The sequence below is a fragment of the Macrobrachium rosenbergii genome, chromosome 41 (genome assembly GCF_040412425.1).
Source record: "Macrobrachium rosenbergii isolate ZJJX-2024 chromosome 41, ASM4041242v1, whole genome shotgun sequence".
Classification (NCBI taxonomy): domain Eukaryota; kingdom Metazoa; phylum Arthropoda; class Malacostraca; order Decapoda; family Palaemonidae; genus Macrobrachium; species Macrobrachium rosenbergii.
The window spans coordinates 59,633,087-59,650,346 of record NC_089781.1 but is presented as its reverse complement, the minus strand read 5'-3'; the positions used below and the strand labels follow the sequence as shown (position 1 = coordinate 59,650,346).

Here is a 17,260-nt window from a genome sequence, read left to right as displayed (position 1 = left end):
GGTCTTCTTGGCAGGACAGGTAGGGGTGCTCTTTCTTCTCACATGCTCTCTTTTCTTCTTGGTTGTTTTGAGAGGTGCGAGACAGACAGAGAGAACTCAGATGAATTTGTCTTTCTTTGGAGTTCAGCTGCCAGAATGCCAGGGAGTTTCATGCTTCGGAAGCATCGAGGGTCTTCCTCTTCAAGTTGCGATCACCCTCGTTTCTCTGAGAACTTCACGCTGATTTGTCAGCACAAGGACCTCCAGGACAGGACTGCGGCTCACCCTTTGAATAATCTTCGTCGCTCGTAACCCTTGCAGTTCTCGAAGGGGCCAAGAGTTTTGATTGGGCTGCCGCGGTCCTTACTTGTGAGAGCTTTCTCAAGCAGATGAATGTCTTTTCTTCGGACAAGGAGTTCATTCAGATCGAGACATCAAGTTCCTCCCCCACCTCGACAGAGCACGATTCTTCTTGCCTTGGCGAGGGTCTTGCCGACTGCAAGTTGTTCTGACTCTGCTTTGTCTGGACTGGGGTTTCTCTCTGCTTTCTCCTTGCTGTGAAGGGTATTCTCTTTCGCAACAAGAGGCGGTGATCCTGGTATCCTCCAGGCAGTCTCCTAATGGATCCACAATCCTTCACATTTTTTAAGGCTTTCTCTCCTTGGATGCAACCATTCCTGGAGAGAACACTGCTTTCTGGAGACTGGTCTAGTCCGGGTGTGGGTCCTCCTACACCAGGCAGTAACCTGTTGGCAGTTCTGGTTCTAAGAAGAAGGACTTTCTCCTAATTCGGATCTCTAGTTTCTTAAGTCTTGAGTTGGCTTGACCCTTAGGAACGGACCTTTGCTAGGTTCTGCCTTTCTCTTTCAGAGATTTGCCAGATACCGCAGTAGTCAGGGAACATGCCAGGGCACTGCCTTGTCCATTGGACAATGGACAAGATCCTTGGTCTTCGTCATCTCAGCTTGAGCTTAGGGTCAAGCCAGCCCTCCTTGACTCTTAAAGGAGTCCCAGGCTGTGGAAGATCGTGGAAATATACAGCCTGCTTCTTCCCTTCTGGGAAAGTGCACATGCTTGTGTCTCTTTCCACCCTCTTTTCCATAACAGAAGGGGGTCAGAAGGAAGAGATAAAGAGGTATCAACCGTACAGAAGTTCTACTGCAGATGCCTGGATGAAGTGATACTTGTTGAGTCTCTGGACCTGACAGCGACATTGCTGAGACCTGGGAATGGATTCCTTGAGGAGAAGCATCTGTTTCCCTTGGGATCTCGGCAATTCTTTTCATCAAACTTCTGTCCCGCCTCCTCTCCTGTGTTCCCGATTCGGGAAATGCCAGCTCAGCTAGAGGTAATTGTCTTCTTATCCTGTCATCTTGCAGAAGCTTCCCCATGGGTCAGCTTCGCCTTCATTCTAATCATGGAGAGTGAAGGAGGTCTGCTTCTAGTCCTCCATCTTTCTTTCCCTTTCAAGGATGGGGAAAGATTTAGGCTAATGCTTGACTGACAAGGAACTTTCGAATAAGCTTCCATATTCTCCTCGCATCATGTTTCTAATCATGGATTCACCAATCGAGGAATAGGCGCACGCTTGTAAGACTGTTGTGTGTAAGGTGTGTGACTGAGACAATAAGTACCTTCTCATCAACACCCTTTTGGCCTTTCAAGAATTTCAGGGTGGGGCCTGCGACACTCAGTGGTTATGCTGAACAACGCCACCACAGTACTAGCATACGTCAACAAACAAGAGGGGATTGTTTTTTCCTCCTGTTTCATCTGTTGACATTGCAGGTATTCGAGTGTCCTATAGCGCACTCGATAGTTCTGTTAGCCAGATACATTCCCAGAGGGGATGTATTGGCAGGTGAACTCGGCCTTGGGTTCGAGTGACCGGGACAGAGTGCGATCTCCACTCTTTTCTTCACTAGGAGACTGCTCGACTAAGGGATCCCTATTGTCTTTCTAGTTGCCTCCCGGCACAACAAAAGTCTGTAGCTTTCCTGCTCCTTTGTACCTGACCCATGGGCCACTACAATGAGGCATGCTGTTTTTATTGGAAACACTATGTCTTCCCTTCATATTTATCTGTTTTGCTAGGGGTTCAACAAGCATTGCTCACATCGAGTTATAGATGGATACTGGAAGACTTCGCCTTTTGCGCGACCTGATAGCTCTGCTTCCGAAGCATCAAGAAGAGTTCTCCCCGACCCATCCTCCTGTGGCAGCTACACAAGAAGCAGTTCATCAGGCAGTACATCCCTGTGTTTTTCAGGACTAAGAGACTTTCCAGCTTCCCTTGCAAGTATAGGCTTTCTCGCTGTGCGGCAACGGATATAGCTGAATATCTCTTGAGGTCCTCTAAAGCTCTGTTCCAGGGACTGGATCTATCTTCGCTGGGTGGTGTCGTCGATGGAACTTCTTCTCAGGTCAGAGTCGCTCTTCAGCAGGTCGCAGACTTCCTCGTCGTCTCTGCCGAAGGGTGCTTCTCTCCAATTCAGTCGTGAAGAACTTAGGCCCTTTCGACCTAGTCTTCCATCTGAAAGTAGCCTTTTTCTACTCAGTTGAGATTTAGCTAGTGATGAAAAACTTCTTTTGGTCTTGCTGTCCTGGGGAACTGAGGTTCCTGGGTGGCATGTGGCTCTTGTTTAGGGTTCCTGTGTCATTCTCTGTGTGTGCCTTTGCAAGAGTTGTTGGACAGAGATCTGCCCTCTTAGGACCATCTCTTGTCTCGCTCCGGCCTTGGCGTAGAAGATGGACGAACAGGAGAAGGGGATCAATACCTTGACCCCTTCTCGGATGTTGTAGCGACTCTGAATCCGTTAGCATCTTTTGCCAGGTTCGAGTCCTTCTTGATCCCCTCCTCCTTAGACTTTGCATCGATGATCCAGATGAATCGTTACTTAGTCCTGTTAGGGAGCTGCGGTACTTTCCAAAAAGGCTCAACATTCCTAACCTGGATGTCTTCAACATTTTTGCTAGTACTATCTCTCTCCCAAGAAAGAAGTGTCTAAGAACACATAAGCGATTGAAGGATGTACTCTGCAGCTGGCGACAACGATACCTGTACAATCCACCCGAGAGCTCACAAAGTTATTGGCTTGGTCCATCCCTTGCATCCTGGAATTTTCTGTTGGTCTGGAAGCAAGATGTGGTCTCATAGACCACACTTGTCATCTACCTTCAGTCTTGCCACAGGCCCTTGGAACCTTTTTTCCTTGGTCCTATGGTGGCTGCTCAACAAGTTGTGTTTTCTTACCCAAATCCTTCAAGAGTACAGGTAGCATCTCATGTAAGGTGTTGGCTCTGGAAGTGATTCCGAGAGTGACTGGTCTCTCCTCCTCCTCCTTCCTCATCCTCCTACTTCTCTTCCTTCGGGATGGGAATGAGACTCGATCCAACACCTGCTGGAACTGGTGTCTGATGCGGAAAGATTACACATCAAGCACCCGTTATAGTTTTCGTTCTAGAACATAGAAGCAATCTCGCTCCTTCCTCTAGTAAGGGGAGGAAGGAGACTTGGGCAATAAGGAAACCCTGTTTTGGGTCTTTTCCTTGCTGCCTCCGACTCTTTTGATTCTTCCCAGCCTTTTTCATATGAGTTACGATTCCTCACTCATTCGAAAAGGTCCAGGTATCTGACATTTGATCTTGCAGTTCTTACACTCCGATCAGTATGTCAGCAGCACGGTACTCCTCCTCCCAACCAGGAGGAGTAGCCCAGGTGTACAGAACTCCAGTCAGTTCAAGAGACTCACTCAGATTCCTCTCTCCAACCAGTGAGTCTTCCTAATGTAAAGGACCGATGGTTTGTATATCATGTAGGAACAAATCACAATTTTTAAAAGTGAATTTTATTTTTCTTAGCTATATAAACCTGAGGTCCTTTCATTACATTTTTATGCCTGCCTCATGCCACCCCTCAATCTGAAACCTGGTCCAAAAGGTAAACTGGAATGTTTACATCTGGGCAGGTGGGTAATCCCACCTACCTGTCGGTAGTTACTGCCTAGGCCTAGCCTCCTTGTTCAAGAGTTTAACAGCCATTTCCAGCTTTGCCGTAAGCAATTCCTAATGAAAAGGACCTCAGGTTTGTATAGTTAGGAAAAATACAATTTACTTTTAAAAATTGTGAAATTTATTGACTAAGCACTGGGACCCATGAAGAAGTTAATTTGTTAAGCAGTGGTTTGTAATTGAAAAACATGAAGGATGTTCTAAAAGTCTTCTAATTCTTTCACAGGCTGGGCTCATTAAGGCTGTACAGAGAATATCAGAAAGTATTCTTGACCAAGGAGGATACTTACGCAAAATTGAAAATCTAGGAAATAAAGAGCTACCATACAGAATGAGTGCACATGGTCGCATACATACAAAGGGAAGGTAAACTATAACATTTTTGTTCCAAGTTACTCTCTTCCATTTTCAGTATTGTTATGTCAAGTTGAAACTTCAGTGAATAATTTGCTGAGGTTAAGTAGCCTTTTAATCTCTTATAATAGTGATGCAATTTAAGTGAAGATTTTGTCAACTAGCTTGGTACTCACTCTCTAGAGGTATGGTATCTCACTTTATTTGTCTAACTGCATCATTAGTTCATGACTACTGAAGATATGTGTGTGCAAATAATATATCAGTTAACTTTGCAATAGTAAAACCAAACCAAACAGGGCTTTTAAGACAATCAAGATTGGTAGGTAGTTGTGTAAGTTAAGCATTCTTTGTTAGGAGACATGCCCTATTACTTTTGCTAAAGCAAGTCATAGGTTTGGGTAAGAAATCTTTGAGGATGCTACCAGCAACCAGAAGGATTTTTCCCATTTAATTTTTAATTTTTGTATGTTTGTCAGTTATATTTGTCTTCTTGTGATTTCATGATTACTGATTGGTGTGCAAACTGCAACTGGTTCGTTTGGAATGAATCTTACCTACTGTTAAAGTTAGCTTATATCTTCACGCCATTAGGTGCGAATGGCATTCAAAATAAAACAAAATAATGCTTGGCTAACCCGCTAGGGCTGTCTCTGTGATCACCTGTTTCCCACCAGGTGGCATGGAATGGTGTTGCAAGCAATTGACCAATATTCATATCCGGTGGTTTAGTGATGTGTAGGAGGTAGTTCTTGTGGGGTGTTGACTAGTTTCGCCCTTCTTGTTAGGGCATCATTCAGGACAGGATCACAGGATGCAATGGCTGTAATGCGGGGGTTTTTCGTCTTTTATCCATGTCTGTTGGTTTGTGGAGTTAGTCGCTTCATTTTCATTGGCTATCCAGCCGTGACGTCATCAGAAAGGCGGCTCCTGATTGGCTGTCCTCTCCTCGAACTAAGCCTACTGCTGATCGGCGAGGTGCAATTTCACGAGGAAGGCGGGTTAACCGATTGTTCCCAAGGTGAAGGGCGGCACCTCTGCCTTCCTCAAGTGTTGGAAGGCCGTCCTTGGAGCGAGGGTTAAAGTCGTCCTCGACATCAAGGCGTCTTTGGGTCGTAGGTGGGTGCAAGTGACAATCTTGCAGGTCGTCCTCGGGGTGAGATCTCACTAGGCGATCACCCTCGGTGCTCTGGAGGTCATCCTCAAGGGGTGTAGGTTGGGATGCGGGTCTTGCCTGGTTGTCCTTGGCTTTCCTGACGGCTGTAGGGAGAAGGAAGGTCTCCTGAGTCACATTAGGGCTCGGTTTTTCCTTCCCTATGTGGAGCGCCTCTAGGATCCGTCAGGAAAGCCGAGGACAACCAGGCAAGACCCGCATCCCAACCTACGCCTCTTGAGGACGACCTCCAGAGCACCGAGGGTGATCGCCTAGTGAGATCTCACCCCAAGGACGACCTGCTAGATCACCCCTCGCACCCACCTACGACCCAAAGAGGTGCTCCACATAGGGAAGGAAAAATCGAGCCTTAATGTGACTCAGGAGACCTTCCTTCTCCCTACAGCCATCAGGAAAGCCAAGGGACAACCAGGCAAGACCCACATCCCAACCTACACCCCTTGAGGACGACCTCCAGAGCACCGAGGGTGATTGCCTAGCGAGATCTCACCCTGAGGACGACCTGCAAGATAGCCCCTCGCACCCACCTATGACCCAAAGACGTCCTGACGTTGAGGACGACTTTAACTCTCGATCCAAGGACGGCCTTCCAACACCTGAGGAAGGCATAGGTGCTGCCCTTCACCTTGGGAGTGATCGGTTAACCCGCCTTCCTCGAGAAATTGCACCATCGCCGATCAGCAGTAGGCTTAGATCGAGGAGAAGACAGCCAATCAGGAGCCGCCTTTCCGATGACATCACGGCTGGATAGCCATGAAAATGAAGCGACTAACTCCACAAACCAACAGTCATGGATAAAAGATGAAAAATCCACACATTACAGCCATTGCATCCTGTGATCCTGTCGTGAGTGATGCCCTAGCGAGAAGGGCGAAACTAGTCGACACCCCACGAGAACTACCTCCTACACATCACTAAACCACTGGATATGAATATCGGTCAATTGCTTGCAACCATTCCAGCGCAAGAAAAGCAATTGATAAGACGAATTGAGCGTTTACTATATAAAATAAATGCTGTTGAAACTGCCATTTTGTTTAACAAAACCTGTATTAAAGAAGGTCTTCTTCCTCTTCTTCTTCTTCTTTTTCTTCTTCTTCTTCTTCTTCTTCTTCTTCTTCTGAAGATGAAACTTATTCAAATGGAACAAGCCCATAGGGGCCATTGACTTGGAATTCAAGCTTCCATAGAATATGGTTTTCATAAGGAAGAAGTAAGAGGAGGTAAAGGGAAATACAGATAGGAGAGATCTCACTTATTAAAAAAGAAAAAATAAATAGAAAGAAATGTGTTAAAATGCAAAGAGAATAGTATTAGGGTAGTAATGCATTGCATCTTTGCTTGAACTTCTGAAGTTCCAATTGCATGACATCCTCAGGGAAGCTGTTCCATAGTCCAAAGGTATGAGGAATAAAAGACCTCTGGAACTGAGAAGTTCAACAGCGAGGCACATTTACTGCATATTGGTAGTGCTGTCCAGAGAATCTTGTTGTTCTTGGCAGGTAAAGGGGGTCAGGTATCAGTTGTGAATGTGAAAGATCTCTGTTAAAATACAGCTTATGAAAAAGTGACAAACAAAAGACCATCCGCTGATGTTCCAAGTCATAACTACAATTAGGAAACAGAAACCTACAACCACAAACCACTCTATCTAAAAGAGATAATCTCTGGCAAAAGCAGACATCCCCACTGGAGAACAGTATTATCTCTGGCAAAAGCAGACATCCACACTGAAGAACAGTATTCTAGTAAAGGAAGCACAAATGGACTAACCACAAGTGACAGGGTGCACTGATCTTTTTTACAATTATTTTTCAGTCAGTCTTGTTTGCCTGTCATTGGAATGCCTGCATAATTGAAAGAACTGTGTTTTAATCAAACTTGGTATAAAGGTTGACCATTCAAGGATGTGCATCTATCTTTCTGTATGTATACTGGTTTTTTGTGTCAGCAGTATGTCTGTATTGCTTCCCTTTTCATTGCAGCTCCTCCTTGGTTGAAGGGATTTCAGTTAGACCTGGTACTGTTGTACAGTTGGTGTTCTGTTTATCAAGATCATCCTAACATGGCTTAGAATTGGCCATACCTGCTTCACTCATAGCTATATTTTAGAGGAGCCAGTGCCCCAGTTTGTGCTGACTGTGGTGGTCAGCTATCCGTTGAGCACATGCTGGTGCACTGTCCTAAATTTAATCGCCTTAGGGCAAAGTACTTACTAACTGGGAAGACTATTTTAGAAATTTTAAATGATGACATTTGAGGTAGATAACTTTATGGGTTATCTGAAAGAATCTGGTTATTTTAATGAGATATGATCTTAGTATATTTAATAAAGACTTTAGTCATACTGTATTTATTTTATATACTAATTATATATTTTGAAAATGAAAGTTTAATATATATTTATTTTTGTTGGTTCTATCTAATATCACTCTTCATTTTTTAAATTCATGTTTTAACACTGAATTTTACTAGTATGTCATCATTCACCTGTTCATTATCAATCATATCATTAATTTATATATTTCACCTTCATTATGACACTGAATAATCCTGATGGGTTCTGGTGCTTGGTCTTTAAGACCTAAATTCATAATCAATCAGTCAGTGCAGTTTATAAAGAAAAAGTTGATTGATTGATTTTCTTTGCCATCACTTCATCATGCAAAGACAAGATATTAAACTGCACTGGTAGAGGGACAACCACTGGGTCAGAGTTAAGTTTATTTTCTAGTATTGCAAAAGGACAGAACATCATGCATTGATGTGCTTGAATGGGGATCAACTGTTAGTCTGTCTGATGATAAATAAGAATTATGAATGTCTTTTTATGATAAGCTTATATTAAACAAAAAACAACCAAAAAATATATTACCATGCAAAATGTGTCATTCAAGAACTTTGTCACAGTAGCCTTGCATACTGAAAAAATACAATAATAATCAAGTACAGTAAGTACTGTCATCAAACACAAGACATCCAAAAGTATTACATTGTATGTAATGTATGTATCTGTATAAGGAATACTGTATAATTACAAGAGCACCAAGAAAATGAAAACAATGAACAAGTTAACAGTCAAGTTAAACAGTAATGCACCTGTAACAGCGACGCTTCTGCACTTCAGATTTGCTAGAGCCCCCTGTAATATGCATTTTATTTAAAGTCTATTTTGTTATGTATACATAGTATACAGTAGTACATAAGGCATACAGTTGTTTTTTCATTACCCAGTTGTGTTGCCTAGACTGTACATTGTCTACAATTTACTTTAGAATACTTATTAAATCCCCCCCCGGTAAGTTGTGTTCATGTTTTGTAGGAATTCTTGTTTGGTGGAAGTCTTCATCGATATAGTTTTGCCATGTTTTTCTGGCTTTCTGATTGGTCATGTCCTGTTACTTTGCATGTATAACTTACAACTAAGGTTTCGTCTCCTGTAGTCATCATATTTCCCACTTGATCACTTTTCTGATTAGATTTCTTTCCTCCTTTTCAGTCACCATAAGTATTAATACAAGGCTTAGATGCTACAGACTTTCTGTAAACAACATACAATATTACCATAAATAGCAGACCACTGATTTATTTTGCTGATACACATTTTCCATTGTCCATATTCTTTTCCAATCAGTCATCTTTTCAACATTTGTATGTTCCTGGACTTTCTGCGTCTTCTGGTAGGCTTCCCGAGGCTGCTTCCCCAAAGACTGGTTACTCAAACAACCTCACTTCAGGAGATGGCACCAAGGGTTGTCTATTCTCGTTCTGATAGGCTTCAGACTATCGGGAAACTAGTCAGAGCAAAAGGTTTTTCAAGAGCAGCTGCAGAAGCTATTGCAAAGTGCAGACGACAATCTACTTGCAACGTCTACCAGTCAAAGTGGACAGTGTTTCGTCAGTGGTGCAACAGACATCACATTTCATCTTCTGAGACACCTTTAACCCAGATTGCAGACTTTGTCCTTTACCTGAGGACCTCTAGAAGTCTTTCCCCGTCCACCATCAAAGGATACCGAATGATGCTTACCTTGGTGTTTAAACACAGAGGTATGGATCTTTTGTCTAACCAAGATCTTAATGACCTCATTAAGTCTTTCGACACTTCCAAGCAGAAGAAGTCTGATTTAGTGTCTTGGAACTTGGATCTTGTCCCTAAGTGGCTTATGAGCCCTCTTTCAAGCCACTCAGTTCTGCTTCCTTCAAGAACCTTACACGGAAGACCCTCTTTTTAGTAGCCATGGCTATGGCCAAACGTGTTAGTGAGCTGCATGCGATCGACAAGAGAGTGGGCTTTTCCCAAGGGGATGCAGTGTGCTCTTTTACCTTAGGGTTCTTAGCCAAGAGTGAGGAGCCTTTTAAGCCTTGGCCTAGCTCCTTCTGTATAAAGAATTTAATGGACATCCTGGGCCTGGATGAAGAAGAGAGGGATCTTTGCCCAGTCAGAGCCCTGAGGTACTAACTGCATAGGACCGAGAAGATCAGAGGATCTGCTAGCAACCTCTGGTGTTCTGTCAAGAATCCTTCTCGTCCCCTTTCAAAGAATGCCCTTTTGTTCTTTATTAGAGACCTGATCTCCGAAGTGCATTCCTGGATTCAGGAAGACTCTTTCCCTTGTTTAAAGTTTAAGCTCATGAAGTTAGAGCAGTGGCTACCTCTCTTGCCTTCAAGCACAATTTATCCCTCTCATCTATTCTTCAGTCGACCTTTCGGAGGTGCAAGTCAATCTTCACATCTCATTATTTGAAAGAAGTGGAGACAGTTTTTGAAAATTGCAGTACCCTTGGACCTTTAGCAGTGGCTGGCATGGTATTGGGGGAAGAAGCATAGGAGAGATCCTGTCTCTCTTCTGTCTCCACGTTGATGTAGGGTGTCAAGTTTTTTTGGGGGGCTTGGGGGTACTTTGTACCTGGAGTACCCACCAGTTCTTTGGATGGGTAGTGGTTTGTCGTGTCATGGTGGGTGGGTGATGGTGATTCTGGTTGTTGATTTGTGGTACTGCGCCCAAGGCAAGGGTAGCTTTTTCCCTGCATACGTCTTGTCAGCGATCAGGCACATCCCCCATTGCAAGACTTCCACTGATGTAGAGGCGACTCTCAGCTCCTCGCTGCGCCACTACAGGTTAAGATGAGCACCAGCCAGAGGCATTATTCTCCTGCTGTAGCTCTCTTACCAGGTAAGGAAGCAACAAGCATTGTTTCAATGCTAGCCATTCTTTTCTTTTCAAGTCATTACTCCTTTAATGTTTTTTTTTAATAATCGGTCCATTCATCCCATCCCCCTTGCACTGTGGGATTCGGCTAAGTAATTACTTGGTAAGTTACTTATATAAAAATGACATTTTTATGATAGCATTAAATTTTATGTATACTTGCCAAGTAATTACTGAATCAGAGCCCTCCCTCCTCCCCTTTTTTCATGGACTGTAAGGCAATAAAATAGAATACCGCTACTAGCGGTTAGTCGCTCCTATGCCCTGTTGCAGTGGGCGGGACCTGTCACCCCCCTCTGCAACTGACACGTTACCGCGAATTTTGAATTTAGGATGCCATGTGAGCATAATCATTAGCTAAGTAATTACTTGGTAAGTACAGTATATATAAAACTTAATTTTAATATAAAAATGTCATGTTTAGACATAGAGGTCTCAATTTGTCTGCTAATTAAGACATAAGTGATCTAATTAAATCCTTAGACACTTCCAAGCAAGGGAAGTCTACGTCAGTTGCCTGGAATCTAGATGTTGTCCTCCAATGGTTCTGTGGCCCTACATTTGAGCCCCTTCATGCCTTATCACTGAGAAATTTAACCAGAAGTATTCTCTTTTTAGTTAATTTAGCTGTGGCAAAGAGGATCAGCGAATTACACGCCTTCAGTAAGCGAGTGGGTTTTTCGCAAGGAGATGCGGTCTGCTCATTCACACTTGGATTCCTGGCAAAGAAGGAAACTCTGTCCAACCCTTGGCCTCGTTCGTTTACGATCAAGAGTTTGTTGGATATCCTTGAGCCAGCAGAACAGGAGATAACTCTTTGCCCAGTTAGAGCTCTTAAGTACTACTTAGATAGGACCAAAGGCCTTCTTTTTAAAGAGTGTTATTTCCGAATCACACTCGAAGATTCAAGAAGACAAACTCTATTTTTAAAGTAAAAGCTCATGAGATTATAGCAGTCGCCACTTCGTTGGCTTTTAAGAACTTGTTGCTCTCCACGATTCTCCAATCAACTTACTGGAAGTCAAAATCAGTGTTCGCTTCCTCAACTGCAAGGTTCTCCCACTGAAGTAGGGATGACTCTCGGTTTTACTGCCGTCACTACAGGTTGAGATGAGCACCAACCAGAGACAGTATCTTCCTGCTGCAGCTCTCTTACCAGGTAAGGTTACAGCAAACATTACACCAATACTAGCTACCGTTCTATTTCAAATTCATCTTTAATGAGTGTTTTTGGATGGAAAATGTCCATGCTTCCCACCTCGTGTCAATGTGGGATTCAGCTATGTAGTTACTTGGTAAGTTATTTATATAAAAATGACATTTTTATGATAAAATAAAGTTTAATATATACTTAATAAGTAACTACATGGTCAAAGCCCTCTCACCTCCCCTTTCATGGACATAGGGCACAAACGAATTAGGCTCTTCAGCACTCTTGTACCTATTCTTCCCCGGCAGTGGGCGGGGTCTAGTTACCTACATTAAAACAATACTGCATTACCCCGAATTTCAAATTTATAACTGCTGTAGTTAAGCGAAACTAATAGCTATGAAGTTACTTGGTAAGTATATATAAAACATTATTTTATCATAAAAATGTCATTTTTAATACCCTTCTCTATTCAAATTTCTCTCTGGTATTTGTCCTGGTACCCTCAGATACCTTCTCAAGATCCACACGTACATGATATATCCTCTTTCTTTTTCCATGATTAGAACTTACAGTTAATACAGCAAATTTGTTGCTACAGCATTGTTAGATTTAACTTGGTCTTATTCAATGCATCCAAAACGTAGATTTTTAAAATAAATCTTATGTCTCTATTATGATAGCTGTAATTCCCACGTCAGGCTGGAGGACGATAGAGTGTGAAAACTAAAAAATTAATTGGATCGTTTAGTTTTAACTGTCTATTGACCCATCCCTTTCAGGTAATTCAAGCATGTATTGTTTACCTTCAGTTTTTGTCTGTCATCGGCCTGTGAGGGCATACATATTGAGTGTGGTTATGATTGTGATCGATGACGATTACATTGTATTCTGGATTTTGTGGCTTGGATTATCTTAGTTTTTGTCATTACAGGCAGTCCCCAGTTATCGGCGGGCTTGGTTATCGGCAATCTGGTTTTACAGCGCTTGTCTAGCGACAAAAATCGGCAATTTTCAGCGCAGAAAATCGCCGATAATTGGGTATTAGCGCCGATACATACGTAACAGAGGCGCTGATAACTGAAAATCGGCACTTTTCGGCGCCGATAAGCATCCAATTTTCGGTTATTGGCAATTTTTGGTTATCATCATGCCATCAGAACGGATCCCCCGCCGATAATCGGGGACTGCCTGTATTTAGGATGTCATTCAAAGAAGATAAAGCCAAATGGTTTCAGGACTGTAAGGTAAGAGGGTATGTAACCAACTTTACTTTACAGTTTACTTGGTCATACCATATGTGTTAAATGTAGTAACATGGATTGTCCTTATAACAATCGCTGGGATCAGTTTATTGTTCAGCTAGACGAAGTAATGAATGTATATTTAAAGTACAGTATAAGCAGATAAGAGAAGTGGGTAAGAAAAGGAAAAGACAGTAAAGATTCTTCTAACACTAGAACAGGAAGTGAGTTTAGGTGTAAGAGTTTCTCATCTGTTTACGATCTGTTAGATAACAGTTTTTTTCACTCTCCCTGTTTTGCTAGTAATGCTTCTCCAAATTATTTTGTCTCCTCTCAGGCTCCGTGCATTGTTCAGGATATGAGGTTTGGCAAATTAGGGCTATGTTTGAAAAGTTATGGTGGTAACTTCCTCATCACTTGCTGCTTTATTGGCCCAGTATACTGTAATTGTCCTTTTATGGGTTCCCCCTTGTGGCAGGGAAAGTGGCAACACCTTCCCTCCCTGTTAGCCATACCTTAGCCACCCCCTGTGATGCTCCTTCCACTGTTGGAGGCACAGGGAAGCAGGGGATGTCCAGGAGTGGGAGCAGTTTGTGCCCAATGTCTTCTTCCTCTGGCCAAGCTGGCATGTGTCACATACAGGTTGGTGGTTGGTTGCCAAAAGATAAGTGCAACAAACTCAAGCAAAGTTCACCCAGGCAGGAAGTGGATATGCTAGATTGGTAAGCACATTCATTTGATATCTGATTCTGTGTCCCTTAGACTGGGTACTCGTATCATCCCTATCCAGGATATTCTGTGGTCCTTTGCAAAAGGGTTCAGTATTCTCTCAGAGGTGATCTCCTCCAAGAGAGTACTGAGTCCTCCAGGCGGGCGCCGGTGCTCCTCAAGTTTCAGGCTTCACCTGGTTTTCAGGCTCTCAAATGGTTTTCAGGCACTCAACTGGTTTTCAAGTGCTCGCCTTTTTTTTTGGGTGTTTGCTTAGTTTTCAGGTGCTTGCCTGGTTTTTGGGGGCTTGCCTGGTTTTGGGAGGCTTGCTTGGTTTTTGGGCGCTTGCCTGGTTTCAGGTGCTTGAGCTCATCTGGTTTTCAGGCATTCGCCTGGCTTCAGGTGTTCGTGTTCTCAGTTTCCCAGGCAGTCTAGCTATGCTAGTATGTCTTCATGCCATTTTTCTGACAAGAGGGAGGTTTGTATGAGTAGCCGTGATCAGGCATGTGAACGCATTTGTTCCCTACGTTCTTCTTCCTTTCTCAGGTGTTCTCATCAACTTTTGATGCTTGGTAAGAAGGATCTTGTGTCTTTCTTCTTGTTCTGTATCACATTCACCATTGGCGACACAGAAGGCGTGGGCACCACATTGTAGTTCCAGTTCTCCTCAAGCTTTGCACTTCCAGTCTTGTTCCTCTGGTTTGTTACCTCAAGCTCCTCCTGAGCTTTCTAGGTGCTGTCTTGAACTGCATTCGGGCGAATGCTGCACTTTGATAGGTGTCTTCGCTTGTTAGAATTGCAGATCCTTCTTCTTTGATTCCTACTGTCTCAGTAGCAGAACAGGGGATTATCTTTTCCTTCTCTAGGTTTTGATGTCGGCTTATTCGGCAGTTTTGTTTATCTTCCACTGAACTCGGTGTCACCCTAGGAAAGTGAGAATGTACAGGAAGCTTCTGTTTCCTGCGCAGACAATTCTTTGGCACTAGTGCACAGGGCAACACCAACCACTCTTCTGGTATGTAGCAGGTTTTTGCATTTAAGTAATTTTTAGAGGAGTTTAAACTCCCTTTGTATCTGGGAGCCAGAGGTTCTGCTGTTGCTGGCCTTGCTTTCCCAGGATTTCCCTCTGGTTAACCAGAGGTTTCTAATTGGGCTCTGATACTGAAGAAGTGTAGGTAGTGTAGTCAGCTTTTCAGAGACTGATTAGGTCTGTGCTAGCTATTTTTTTAGGTGCTTAGATGGCTTCGTGAGAGCTCTCTTTTGGTGCCAGACTCTTGTTCTCCTTTTCAGTCTCCCAGACTTTTTGGTCTGCCAGTCCGTTTCATGTTATTAGGTCAATGTACAGGAGGTTTTTTTGTGCATCAGGGATCGAATGTATGAGCCATGTCTTTTCATTCTAGATCACTGTCCCTTTTGGCACAGTGCGGCACTAGGTCTACTCTACAGTGTCGACACTCATTTGCTTCTCTGAACAGGCTTTGAACCTGCATCTGTTGACTGCTACTGTTTTAGCAGTTTAGAGGTTTGGCTTCTTCTCAACCACGTTTTTCGTTCTTGGCGCTTCAGACTCTTGCGGCATTAGCACCAGCATTTCCTCAGGCATTAACCTGGCATTAGCACTAGCTACAGTACCACTTTGTCAGAGCTTCAGATGCTTTCAGTGTTGTGTCAGTGTTTCGTCAGACGTTGACTGGGCGTTAGAGCCAGCCATCTCATATTTGGCACCTCAGGTGCTCTTGGCGTTATCGCCAGTGTCTCCTTGGGCATTTCCGGGTGTTAGCAGCAGCTGACACACCGTTGGTGCTCCAGATGCTTGTGTCAATAGCGCTGGCTGCTGCATCGGGTGCTAACTGCCACTTTTCTATGCATCAGTCTTCTTTGGTGTTGGCATCAGCCTTCACTGTGTTGATGTGTGAGAGTGCTAACACAGAGTTCTCTGCTTGGATAGAAAGTGCTCTGACTCCCTGCTGGGGAGTCTTTGTACTTCTTTACAATGTTAAGGTTGAGCACCGAGAACAGTTGTATGCTTTTCTAGCTCCTTCAGTCTCTGTGGCTCAGAACCAATGGCTTTGTGGAACACCTGTTCATTCTCTGCTGAAGGATTTGGCCTTGGACACTATTGTTCAGGAAGTGGAGCCCAGGGAGTTGTTTTGTTGGTCACAGGTGTTTAGGTGCCCTTTACCACATCAACAGCCTACATTTATTGTTGGTGTAGAGTGCCAAGAGAATGAGTGTTACTCCACTCCCTTCTTTTTCCAGGCTCCCCAAGCAAGTTCTTCTCCATTTGTTTACCCCCCCCCACCTACACTACAAGGAGAAGCTCCAGATCCTGCAGTAAGATGCAGATTTTCTTTTTCAAGGATGGAATTTGATACAGAGCTGCCTCATGGGGTCCACAGTTGTGTGTGTGTGGTATTGATGCTTCAGAGGGGATAGAGGCCAGCACTAAATTTCTGACTTCATCTACTCAGGAGGTGACAAGTTTGGTTTTAGCAGCAGTGATCCAAATGAAGATTGGATGCAGTTAGTAGACATGCTGGATGTTAATTTCCAATTTTTGCTTCTCCCCAAGTTTACAAGATCCTGTCCCAGTTGGGCAGGTGGACTCTCCTGTTGCTCCTCTTTCGAGGCACCTGTGTGAGTCTAGTAGATAGCCAAGGAGAGCTTGAGGGCAAAATTCAGTCTTCTGTATTAGTAAATCTTAGGGAATATTGATAATATTCCAAATGGCTGTCTCTGCTGAGACAAATAGTATCCCTAGAGAAACTGGAACCAGTTTAAGAATGAGGCCAATCCAATTCTTTCTGAAGAATCAATGGAATATGGAGTGAACCAGTTTTCGTGCAATTCTGATCTCCATGGATTGAGAAGCCCTTGAGACGGTGGAGTAATTGATCTCGTTGTTTATAAGGTGTCTCCCTCCAGTTGAAGGGTTCAGACCTCATGTGGTATTCAGACATGTTGACTGAAGGTTGGGAGATGGTTGCAGTTGGCAGACACGTGTTGGGTTTGGTCTGCAGAGGAATGAGAGCTACACATAAAGCAGCTGGAGAATCCTTTTAGCATTGTAGGAGCTAGTACAGGGCAAGAACTGGCTTAAGCAATTAAAGAGGCACAAACTCAGATTTTAGTGCCTGATCAAGTCGCATTTTCACCTGGGTGAAAGGAAGGAACGTGTCTCTTTTCCTCAATTGTGCTAGGAATAAATATTGTGACCAATCAGCTGAGCAGGAGGATCAAGTTCTGTCCTCTGAATGGACTATGCATCCACAAGTCTGCAGGTTGATGGAAGGTGAGGGCACTCCCTTCTAGATCTCTTTGTCACTAGATTCATCTTATGTCTGCCAGTTCAGGATCCAAAAACTTGGGCAGTAGACACAGACTGTTGGACTGGTTTTATCTGGACCTTTATATTTCCCCTCTGGTTA

The 17,260-nt window shown here is 43.6% G+C and overlaps 1 protein-coding gene across 2 annotated transcripts in view; it reads left to right on the top strand.

Moving 5' to 3' along the window:
• Positions 1-17,260, top strand: part of mRpS6 (mitochondrial ribosomal protein S6) — a 43,482-nt gene that overhangs the window by 13,286 nt on the left and 12,936 nt on the right. For both annotated transcript variants that reach the window (XM_067084410.1, XM_067084409.1), the window contains exon 2: positions 4,217-4,356. In XM_067084410.1, coding sequence (XP_066940511.1) covers positions 4,217-4,356 — 140 coding nt within the window. The remainder of the gene's footprint in view (positions 1-4,216; positions 4,357-17,260) is intronic.